The sequence below is a fragment of the Anser anser genome (assembly GCF_964211835.1).
Source record: "Anser anser genome assembly, chromosome: 1".
In the NCBI taxonomy this organism is placed as follows: Eukaryota; Metazoa; Chordata; class Aves; order Anseriformes; family Anatidae; genus Anser; species Anser anser.
The window spans coordinates 15,775,085-15,787,473 of NC_139720.1; the positions used below are offsets into that span (position 1 = coordinate 15,775,085).

Consider the following 12,389-nt stretch of genomic DNA (forward strand, 5'->3'; position numbering starts at 1 on the left):
CAGTATCCTTTCGTAAGCACCTCTCACACATTTTTAGAAACACGACATGAGGTCAGAAGGACCTTTGGTTTGAGTGATATGGTAGTTTTCATATACTTGCACTCTTACTTAACGCGTTAAATGATTACTAGCTTTGATTAACTTACTGACAAGTACATGCCATACATGCTGAGGAGCTGCTGACTATGCATGATACTGGAGTATGTGCTTCTGTGTCTGAAGACTGAGAAGGATGTCTGAAGGATGTCTGAGAAGGATGTGTCTGAAGTCTAACAGTTAAGAACCTTGCCTGACAGACTGGAGCAGCCCAACTGAAACAAAGCTGGCCTCTAAACTGATATATTTTGAATATGAGCCAATGCTTTAGGAAAAAAAATAAAAATATATATGTATACATTTCTAACTTTTGAAGCTTTGAAGAATGTGTAGGAAGCTAAGTTAAAAATGTCACCCATAACTAATAATTTCTACTGAAGTTAGGGCCTCTGTTTCTCTCAAACTATACAGTTTGTATTTTATATTAAACTAGTCTTTATTCTAGCTGATCCAAAGCTGGCTTTGAAGGTAAAAGGTAAATCCCACTTAAAATCACAACCAAATCTCCACAATCCCACCATGACTTTATACTGTTCATATGTGATGAAATTATGTCAACAGTCTGTTTTCCCACTTGCACTGAGACTCTATTAACCTAATAAGAAAGTCTAGCCCAAGATTTTGTAAAAATTAAAAATAGGACAAATCTTGATGAAGAACATTAACTCACAAGTTATTCTGGGATCCGCCAATGTCACAGTCACATGGAGAACAGCCATACAAGCTCTTGCCGAGACCCCAGTATTCTACCTTAGATAAAAGAAAATGAAATATATATATACATATATATTTAATGGCAATTATTTACATCAACATAATTTATTTGCTTGGATGACCGAAGCCTGGACCATTCCTGAGATGCCTTCCTGTGCTTGGCCATGTGAGATTGCTCCTTCTACCAGATTGCATGGTGCTCAGACGCTGCAAGAAGGGCCAGATATTTATGCATTTGTGCAGGCAAGTTGTTCTGGAAACAGCAGAGATGGTCTGAGGACTTGACGTTGCATTTCCTTTCCTTTCTCAGTGTTGCTCCTAGTCCAGTTTGACTGCACAAACATTTGCATGAGGTAAAAGAGAAGAACCAAATGTGTCCACGCAAAATGGAAGTGTATCGCTGTAAAATTAATTTCAAGTAAATCTAATTGTTTACTTTTTTTGGCAATGACTGTTCCCTTATACAAAAAAAAAAGACTATGAGATCCTATTTTTTTTGTGAGGATACTCACTACAAATATTTTGAGAGCAGCTAAATCCACAGCTTCCCCATCCTCCCCTGCAGGTCAGGGTAGCAGTAGTTCACAGCCTACTGCACAGAGGACACTTTTTCCCATCCAGAGTCTGTTAAGGAAAGGCTTTGAATCAATCTAAGGACAGTTTCAGGCTTTGAATGAAGGACACTTTCAGGGACTCAGCTCCTGCTGCTTTCCTCATCTGCGGGCATGATCCCAGTCCACGAACACAGAGTAAAAACAATGGAGACATCACCAAGGGCAAACCCCCAAGCTGTCCCATGCCAGGGTGGAGGCACTCCCTTGGTAAAACCAGATGGTCTTCATATTCCCTAAATACTGTCACTGCACAAGAAATGACGTCTCATGCACAGAACAGATACCATTTTCTCCTTTGATGAAATGCCACCCCAGGGCCCACTGGAAGGCAGGGGATGGGAGAGGAGACTTCTACAACCACATGCAAGGAGAGCCAGCATGAAATATTAACAGAAACTGTTTGGGTACATACAACGCATTTCTCACAGTGTCGGCCTGTGGCGAACTGCTGGCAGAGGCACTCGCCGGTGGCAGGGTTGCAGATGGAGAAAGGCAAAGTACCAAAGGCATCACAATTGCAGGCTGCAGGGAGAGAAATGTGTGGTTAGCTCTGCTGGCTCCGGTGACCGCAGCAGGCCTGGTATTGGCTTTAGATGTGGCAGCAGCATGGCAGGCAGTCACCATCCTCTGGGTGGACATGTCCTGACACCCTGCAGCTTCCTCGGTGGGGACCCTCAGGGGGAACAGGGAGCGCCAGCAGCAGCTTGATGTGGTGTTTTGCCATGTGTTCCGGCATGCTGATCTGCACTGCACAGTCCTTCCATGTGCCTGAGGACCATGTGCTGGGCATAATGGGCTTGCAAACCCACAGCATGCCTGAGTAGGGGTAAGATATGTTTGCCAGCAACCCTTGCTCAGAGGAATGACTCTTGTGCTGATTTTTGTACAAAAATAGTTTTCATGTGTTTTAACCTCCCTTCCCAATTAAAAAGAAAATTTAATGATCTTTCTATTAACAACAGCCTGATCTATTATAAAATACTATGTGTTCTGCAAGTGATTTCATATATTTTCTGTCCTGATAACCCTTGCTTTTCTCACATGCTGTACCAGGGACATGTCCTTGACCTAAAATTACAGTAGGCAACTGAGTATTTGTAATGAGGATAGTATCTGTGTGTTAGCAAGTGCGTCTGTACATTCAATTACCTTCATCTCTTTAAAATGCTTTGGGAAGAAGAACAAAAGCAGTGCTCTACATACGCTGGCAGCCCAGGGGGTCACTGCCGCTCAGCCCATAGTGGTTCGCCCTGCAGCGGTTGCAGCGGTCGCCCTCCACGTTCTCCTTGCACGGGCACCGACCCGCCACCGTCCCCAGAGCAGGATCCGTGCGGCTTTCGCACATGCCGTTGTGCAGCGTGCCTTCTGGGTCACAGCTGCAAGCTGCAGGCAGGGTCAAAGAGGCATAAAAAGGCATATTTAGATATAGGCATGAAAATGCAATTATAGAAGTGCAGGTTGTCAAAAATTCGGTGTTCTTGTAAAGACTAGAGACTTTCACCCATGCCTGCTGTGTTGGATGCTTCACAGTTAACGAACAGCCACAACTAAGAAATATTTCAAGAGGGTTTCAAAGATCTACTTTTTCTCTGGAGGAAAGTTGCAGTCTTCACTTTGGTAGAAATTTACCCTTTGCTTTAGGTAGAAATAGGTGTCACTCACCCGCTCCATACCCTGTCCAGAGCACGTGGGGAGGAGCAGGCCCTGTGCTTTCAAGGATGTTCTTGTGAAAGCTGTAAGGTTACAGGGGGTACCACACAGGAGCCACCTCCCCAGAGCTGGTCTGAGCTGGCCATGGCCGAACTATTTGCTAGAAAGGATGGGATCAGCAGGGGACGCTGCCTTCATGATGCGTTCCATTTTCTGCTTTGGCACTTGCTGTTTCTCACAGCAGTGTTAAAATCTACCGCAGCACTTCCCTTTGTAACCTCCCCTTAGCTCCTTAAGGATTTTCCACACCAATCAATTACTAAAATTAAATTATATTCAAAAAATCTTTCCCATCCTATGCTAATACTAAATTTAGCTCACCTTTCAAAAGAAGGGTTTGCATACCTGAAAGCTTGTTTTTTCTATATATGACCTAGTAAAAGATGCTCCTCTTTCCACCATTTCACACCTCTTCTGTAATCCCTTACTATCACAGAAGCAACAGCACTATTGTAGTGATATTTATACTGATGTTGTTCAGGAAAGATGATGCCCCTGCTGGACTTCAAATCTCATCTTGGCAATGATGGAATATACAGCTCCTTGTATAACGCTCTTTCAAGAACGGAGTCATGCAGCTATTTTGTACGGTAGTTTGGATGTTATAGGCTTGGCGACATTTTTACAACCACATTAGCATTCAGGTATGGGGATGCAACAGAAGCAAATAGAAGCTAAAAAAGGGAAGCTTACGGAGACACACGTGAGGGTCTGAGATGACTTTGCGTGGGTCCTGGTAAAAGAAAAGCTTGCACTGGTCGCAGTGTTGCCCTGTGGTGTTGTCCTGGCAGTCCTCGCAGACCCCGCCGCTGACCCCACCGCTGGCCTGGTACACGTCCATGTCAAAGTGGCATCTGACAGAATGGCCATTGCAGTTACAGCCTGCAAACAAAAACAAACAGGAGATATTTAGCACCACGGTTCCTGCTGCAGCCTTGCCACCGTTGCTGTCTACCTTTAACACTGGGTTACTTGTCATTCACATGATTTCAGTGTCCCAGACAGACCACAGCATCCCAGGCCTTGTGCTTTACAGTGGGGTCAAGCCAAGATTTTCCAGAAATCACAGAGTCCAGGTTCTGCAAATAATGATGCTTCTATTGCAAATTTGTTTTGCTGCCATCAACAAGGTTGATTTGATTTATACCTATTTGGTAGGAATATAATGATGCTAAGATTGGGGACTAGTTGAAATAAAAAAAAATAAAAAGGAAACATGAGACTGTGGAAAAAAGTTGGAGTGAAAGGGGAGCAAGACCAAAGGTGAAGAAAGCTAAATCTCTTGGCTGCAGAAGTTAGCAGTCTGCACAGGAGGTAGTTCTGAGTCATTTCAGAGTCTTGTCTTGGGCATACGTTCATGTCTTAAAGTATAAACCAAGTCAAACGAGCTGCCAGGAGGAACATGACAGCAGGCTCCAGCACCTCATTACATGAGAGACACCATTTCAGGCTGACATACCAGCTGCCAGACACTGTGGGAAATTCTGGATGCTTCTGATCCTGCCTCAGGGAGACGAGCCCTCGGCCTGCCATTTACCCCCTTCAGGGAGCAGCAGCTGCCCCAAGGAGGAGGCAGCATCCTCCCATAAAACACCCCGCAGGCATCCTGGGGAGGGTAAGGTAGGAGAGACAGTGAGGTAAGGTAACCTCCTCCATCGCGTCCTTCTCTGTAGGGTAGCTGGAGCCTTAAACAAGTCAGAACTGGGCCCTACACTTTGAGAAGCACCCATGCAGGGGTCTGTGCCTGATATGGAGTGGGGAACACCACTCCATCAAAGAAAGATCTAGCTGAATGTTTGCTACAGATCCTCATGTATTATTCTTGCATGTTCTACATTATTCACCATTGTGAAAAAAAAATAAATAATTCAGTCTTGTCTAAATACTTCTTTTATTTGCAAGAAAGACCTTATGCTAGGCAATGAATGGTCTTTTTTGCATTATTGACTTTTTTTTTTCTTTTTATGAAAAATAAGAATGTAAAACAGTTCTCCTTCTTGCAGGGCTACACAACACCAACGGATGCATGAACCCATCTGTTTTTCTAGATGAGGCATGGAAAAGGTTCCACCCCAGAAACCACCACATAATGCATTGTGCTGGGACCGTGCTGCATACCCTCCCCTCACCACCCTCCCAGAAATTAAAAAGGAAAATGATATGTGACATGTTTGAGTTACGTTTGCAAGCATTATCTTGTGCCCCTTCAGCTGGCCTCCAGGGAGCATCATTGTAGAAGTCTTTACATCTTTCACAGGACAGGCCTTCAGTGTTATGGTGGCAGATACATCTCCCATGGACCTGCAATATGGTGAGAACAGATGAGATAAGGTGACAAGAAAGGAGAAGAGAAAGGAAGAGAGGAGAGGAGAGGAGAGGAGAGGAGAGGAGAGGAGAGGAGAGGAGAGGAGAGGAGAGGAGAGGAGAGGAGAGGAGAGGAGAGGAGAGGAGAGGAGAGGAGAGGAGAGGAGAGGAGAGGAGAGGAGAGGAGAGGAGAGGAGAGGAGAGGAGAGGAGAGGAGAGGAGAGGAGAGGAGAGGAGAGGAGAGGAGAGGAGAGGAGAGGAGAGGAGAGGAGAGGAGAGGAGAGGAGAGGAGAGGAGAGGAGAGGAGAGGAGAGGAGAGGAGAGGAGAGGAGAGGAGAGGAGAGGAGAGGAGAGGAGAGGAGAGGAGAGGAGAGGAGAGGAGAGGAGAGGAGAGGAGAGGAGAGGAGAGGAGAGAAGAGAAGAGAAGAGAAGAGAAGAGAAGAGAAGAGAAGAGAAGAGAAGAGAAGAGAAGAGAAGAGAAGAGAAGAGAAGAGAAGAGAAGAGAAGAGAAGAGAAGAGAAGAGAAGAGAAGAGAAGAGAAGAGAAGAGAAGAGAAGAGAAGAGAAGAGAAGAGAAGAGAAGAGAAGAGAAGAATGACTCTATTCAGATTTGTGGAATTTGAAGTGAAATATAAAAGCATCTTTTCCTCTCCCAAGTGAAACAGATGTGGATCAAAATGATGTTTTCTCTATGTCTGCTGGAGTAATCTGTTCCTGATGGCTCTGTTGCCTACCCTAAGTAATAGATTCTGCAAGTCTTAATGCTACAAAATGACCACTAATCTCCAGCAAGGACTCCTAAATCAAGTTTTATCATTCCAGGAATTATATCTGCATTCATAAGAAGGGATATAGCCCCTCTTGAGCTGCTTATGCTATGTTAAAAGGCTTATTTGCAAATCCAGTCAGTAATAATCTGCTTGAGGAACACCGGCAAGATCAGGGAAATTCAAAGCTCTTTGGCTCCCTCAGCTGACAAAATGCTCATTTATTTGAGTAAAAGTTCTGGAGAATACCTGGAAAATTTAACCAGTTTTAAAGCTCCTGAGCAACACTGAAGAAAAAAAAAAAAGATTTCTAGTGATACCAATGGAGACTTCAACTTTTTTATTTCTGTATCTCTCTCCCTACACGTCTCTATTCTGAAATACATATTTTCCAGGGAAAAAAAAAAAAAGAAAAAAAAAGAAAAAAAAAGACGAAAAGAAACAAAACACTCTTGTTCACAGAAAGAATTTGCAATAATGTTCCTCATTTTTTTAATAATCCATTTTTCATGGGTTAGCTTTGCATTATCAGCCATTCTTTGTGCCAGCATCTCCTTCCCTGCCGCAGAGCCCCCGAGCCCAGCTGGAGCATGGAATGCGCCCAGCGAGCGGCCAGTCAAGTCCTCACACAGCGCGGGCTACTTACTGTGTTATACTTGCACCATTACAGCTCTGGTATTTTGCTGCTATTATCAACATGTCACGACCCGGTTGCTTTTGAAACACCGTACCGGTGCCAACAAAGAAACTTCTGAGCTATCTGGCCCAGAGCTCTAGAGGAAGGAGCTGTGCACTGGAGCTGCAAATGGTCAATCCAAAGGTCATCAGGGACCTTCCTTCCTCTCCCTCCCTCCTTTCATCCCTTCCTTCCCCCAGCATACCAGGTAGGGACTGCCCTTGTAGGAGATAGTGTTAATGACATACCATCCCGGGCTGATGGAAGGCATCACCCCGCAGATTCTGCACAGGATCACAGTGGCTGGCGTGCCCATTGCAAAAGCAGCTGCCCCGCACAACCACCTCGTAGACAGCGTAGTAGTACTTCTCGAGGGGGTCACGGTGCCTTCTTCCAAGCAGAGCATCCCCGAGGGTATGGAGTTTAGTGAAATTGATCCTTAGGTTTGTCATCGTAATGAGCTCTGGAGGGAAAGAAAAGAAGTCAAGAGCTCAAGTTCACTTGAAAATGAAGAGGGTCAAATCTTCAGCTTGCATCGAACATCCAGTAATTCCCCCATATTGAAGAAACAGGTAAAATTATATTGGCCATGACCAGTAACCCACACAGTGTCGGGGCACGGACACACTCCTGGCACACAGCTGCATAGCATTCACACCTTCCCTGGCACAGCCCTGGCCTGGCCAAGCTGTGTCTCCCCATCCAATGCCTCCTGGGCCCATGCACAGCTCCGGGGCTGCTCCCAAAAGGCAGTGAGGATTAGGCCACCTGGTCCCTGAGGGAAACATAGCATAGCTGCATGGATCTGTGCAGGGCTGGTCTGTTTGCCTGCTGGGCTAAGGAACAAGACCAGCCCATTTTATTTTTTAATACAGATGTCTCCCTATGATCTTTAGGGATTAATTTTCAATATCACTGATTTACACCAGCTGAGCTTTTGACCCCTCTCAGTGTACAAAACAAGCAACACCAGCAAAGTATCTTCAGAGAAAACCTGCACTGTTCTTACCTTGGATATATGGCACGTATGGGTTTTCTATTTCAAAGCTGGGATCCAAAGCTTTTAAGACAACCTGCAAAACAAATTAAAAACAGCTCTATAAGTCATGGAAGCTATTCTTTTTGGACATAAAGTCTGTTACCCAAGACCCATTAGATACTGATTGCACTTTACAGATACCATAGAACTTAAAACCAGTTGGTGGCCCTGGTTCAGCACGCACTCTCACTCTTTCACCCTGGCTTTGCGAGGCAAAAAGCCTTTTTGGCAGATTGACGTGTCAGGATTAGGTGTGTGCCCTTCAGCCACAGAGGCTGAAGAACTCTTATGAGGAAGGACTTTCACATTAATTTGGAAATGAGCAAAAAGCACTAGAAGGCTTTGCACAAGTTGTTTTATGAGTTCATTTGGATGTGAAAATTAGAGTAAAACACTGTGGTTTTCTTTCCCTCCTACTTCAGTAAAATCAATAGCACTTCATGTCCCAGGGCTTGCATAAGTGGATCTGATGGGTACAAAAGTGAGTCCATCAGTTCCAGAAAACTGGCCACGTATGATCTCAAACACAGACTCTTAGCAATACCTCGCCTTCAGTGGAGGGCTCGATGTCTGAATATCTTGAATCACAAATGATGTCCCCCACACCCTTTGCTGGACCAGAAGAGATGTTGGGAAAAGAAGCTGCGCAGTCTTGTGCAAAATATCTAAATGCTTTCCAGGTCTGTCCAAAGTCGGTGGAGCGTTCAACCAGCATTGCTGCAGGCCGAAATGTCTGCAAAAAACCACATTATTTCAAGAATTCCTTAGCCAGGCATTGACGAGACATCTCAGGAGCTGTTGTACTGACATTTCTTGTTGGGGGATGCCAACAGCTGTAGCTAAAATTATGTGCTTGGAGCTTGCAGGTGCAGTATGGGGCTACTGGTGTCTCTAAAGAAGCCAGATTCCTCATACAAACCTTAGAAACAAAAGGGCAGGGCAACCTCCCATAGAGGTAGAAGATAGCTTTCTAAATAAGGAAATCTATGTTAACAGTGTAGGAACTCTGTAGAAAAAAGTGTGTAACCATCTGGATGGATCATAATAGGTATGCATAAGAAGACTGAATTAAACTTGAAAGAGCAACCTCAGTTCAGAAACACCCTAAAATGTTTGGGCTTAATGTTGAATTTTTTTTTAGATGTAATTCTCAGATTTATAGAAAATAGGAAGAGAAGGCACATGAATGGGAAGCTATTCAGTCTATCCACCTCCCCTAAGGCAGGATCAACTATAACCATACTTGACAGGTGTTTATCTAACCTGCTCTTACAAACCTCTAAAGATGATGCTTTCACTGCTTCTCTAAGCAATTACTCCTGTGGTTAAATAATTAGTGTATAAAATTACATGAAAGCTCTGGTAAAAGATGTGCATGTAGTACCTTAAAGGTCAGGATAAGATGGCTGAACTGGAATAAGGTTTCCAGGTCCAGTCTAATACTGACATGGTCAATACCTGAAAAAAGAGAAAGAAAATGAAATGAAGAGCACAACACACACATTTGAGGGACTGCTGAGGCAGCTTTCCTTGGGGAATTTAAAGTTGCCTTTTCCAGCACAGCAGCCATGCTCTTTGGGGCATCCTGTGAGCACAAACCCAGAATGGGATCCGCGATGCTGTGAGTCAGAGGCCGCATGAGATGGTTGAAGGTCCTGCTCAGACCATTCAGACTGAAAATGACAGTGATCGTAAGGTTCTGGGTACAAAATATGGGGTTTTCTTCATGCTAAATTGATCTGTTAAACCCTTCTATACTGACAGACCTGAAAGTGTCATGAGCAAAGCTACCACACCAGACATTTTCCAAAAGTGCAACAGATATAGATAAACAAAACAAAACAAAAAAACACAAACAAACAAACAAAACACAATTCACACATTCTCTGTAGAGAGTTGCAGGAGCTCAGCTGATATCCCACTGTTCACATCTGCATGCACCATCCTTGGGCTCCTGCTGGCCAGGCTATGCACGAGACCCAGAGGAAAGATAGGGAGAGCAAGGAAGAATCCTTTCACAGCTGTGAAATTTAATGTGGTGCCCAAAACTGGTGACAGTTCCTTGGTAAACATCATGAAAAAACAAGGCTTAGGAATTTTTAGTTGGATACTCAAAGTAGCGGTAACATATAATTTTAATTTTTCTATGCCTTAATTTCCAAATTGTCAAACATCTTTATACATTCACTGTATGCCAAATAAGATAGAGTAAATGATATTCCTCCTATTATGCCTTCACAGAGAAGATGTAAGAATATATAAATTGATGTCAGTGAAGAACTACTACGGAGAAGCTTGTGACAAAATTAACATGGGGCAATAAATGTGCTGGTACGGTAGCCAAGATTTATTTAATTATTCACTAAAATACGAGTACTTTTTACTGCAAGCACTACTTGTGTTAAATGGGTCTTTGTGCTTTGCCTACTCTGTCACTATGCATCTGTAGGCAAATGTACCTTGTACTGCTGAAGCAAAGAGCATACGCGGTCTTCGTGAAGGCCAAGTGGTGGATAGCAATTACAGAAGTGAATCTAACCGCATGCAGCGATGTTTTGCCAAGGAAACTTACCGTTTTCTGACTGCCACCACTTTTTTTTCCTATCAGGCTCAAAAGTTGTGATAACGTTTTCAATCATGTGACTGTTGTGCTGCGTATAGGGATTGTACGGGTATCTGGAATCACAGAGAAAGCACTTCTGTTCAGCCTAGAAAACAAAACAAGCAGGGTAAAGGATGAGTTGTCTCTTCTCTAAAGATCAGGTGGATGCACACGTATTTATCTGACTGCAGGCTCTGGCCTGGAGTGAGATCGCAGAGGGGATGCAAGGGAGGACTGGCTTCTTCAGGGACTGAGGAAGCCTTGAAGAGGAACATTCACTATGTTCACTCATGTGTTTGTTTCTCTCTTTTTTGCACATTTCCTAGCACCTTGGAGGTGATGCTAGGAGCTGCAGCCAGGTGCAATTGTGCAAGTGGAAAGCAAGTCTGGATCCACGTAAAATGTAAGTGGTCTGGGCTGACACCATCACCTGAACCACTGCCGGTGCCTTCTGCAGGCAGCGTGGAGTGGGAAAAGCTTAAAAACGATGCAAAACTGGGATGTCAGTAAGGTGACAGGGAAGACACAAGGAGAGGTGACAAGGTGAACACACCAGGTGGGCAGATGAGCCATGCTGAGCTGCGTGGACCAGCACAAGCTGAGTGTGACGGCAGAAATGCAGCAGGGAGCTGGGCATAGCACAGCATCCTACAGGGAAGGAAGGAGGAGGCACGGATTTAGCGCCTTGGCTGAGGCTGCCGGGGATTCAGCTGAAAGCACAAAGTCGAGTTAAGTGGCTAGAAATGGTCAGAGGCCAGGCTGGAAATGACTGGAAAGGGACTGGGGCAGAGGTGCCTGCCCAACACACTCAGGATGTGCAGGGAAACACTAGGAATGGTTTGCACATGTATCACAGAATGGCTTGGGTTGGAAGGGACCTTAAAGATCATCTAACTCCAGCCCCCCTGCCATAGGCAGGGGTGCCACCCACTAGATCAGGTTGGCCAAGTGGCCAGCTTTCATGTATTATGAAATCACCTAGGAATTATTCACGTTTAAATGAGTAAACAGATACAGGTTCGCAGGTGTGCTATGATCCATGTGTTTTAAATACTACAATAAATATTATGATAAATGTATGTCATATTTAGCCATTCTACATTGCACTGCGTGGCCTATGATGAAAATACAACTTATACGACAAGACAGAAGCACAAAAAATACTCAGTCATCTCATTTTACAAAGCTCTGGTAAGGAGAGCTCCGGTTATCTCAGCATTTGGCAGGACTGTGCACACCCACGCTCTGGTTTATATAGACACACTCAGTATGACACTCATTCAACTTATGTTTAAGGTTGCGCCGTAACAACCTTTTTGTGCCCCAAATGACAAGCACGTGCATGTCCCCGTAGGCAGGTCTGCCAGATCCCATCTGCCTCTGAAGCACGCAGCTTTACACTCTCCTCAGCACCGAGTTCTCTTTCTTTTCCTTCCTAAACACATGTAAGCAGTGAGTACAAACATAGGGCCAAAACCCACTTAACCTACATTTAGAAACAAAGAGAGACATTATTCTAAACAAGACTGACAATTATTTAAAGTGCTTCTTTTCAAACACAAAGAAGTCAAACTCTTATTTTTTTTTTTTTTTTCAATCTGAATTTTCATTAAACATCCTAACCAAGCCTGGGCTTTTGGCAGCTTGCCACGCTGACTGACAAACTTCCACGCGCCGGGACTGCTCTCGTCACGGTGCTATTATCACGGCACAGGTCAGCGGGAGGGGAATCTGGGGAGGAAGAACTTGACTTTGCAAGGCGTGAAGCTTCCTGGCTTGCCTCCAGCAAAGTGTTCAAGGGTATGCTGGTGGGAAAGAGAATTGATTTCAGCAGGACTCTCTATATTTTTTAGGTGGCACACACATTT

At 44.5% G+C, this 12,389-nt stretch overlaps 1 protein-coding gene across 1 annotated transcript in view; it reads right to left on the reverse strand.

Moving 5' to 3' along the window:
- LAMB4 (laminin subunit beta 4) overlaps window positions 1-12,389 on the reverse strand; it is a 58,740-nt gene that overhangs the window by 29,249 nt on the left and 17,102 nt on the right. The window contains exons 6-15 of the mRNA XM_083825524.1: window positions 10,492-10,627; window positions 9,304-9,377; window positions 8,464-8,652; window positions 7,890-7,953; window positions 7,129-7,343; window positions 5,315-5,435; window positions 3,828-4,016; window positions 2,628-2,807; window positions 1,837-1,946; window positions 767-846 (exon numbers count right to left, since the gene is read on the reverse strand). Coding sequence (XP_083681650.1) covers window positions 767-846; window positions 1,837-1,946; window positions 2,628-2,807; window positions 3,828-4,016; window positions 5,315-5,435; window positions 7,129-7,343; window positions 7,890-7,953; window positions 8,464-8,652; window positions 9,304-9,377; window positions 10,492-10,627 — 1,358 coding nt within the window. The remainder of the gene's footprint in view (window positions 1-766; window positions 847-1,836; window positions 1,947-2,627; window positions 2,808-3,827; window positions 4,017-5,314; window positions 5,436-7,128; window positions 7,344-7,889; window positions 7,954-8,463; window positions 8,653-9,303; window positions 9,378-10,491; window positions 10,628-12,389) is intronic.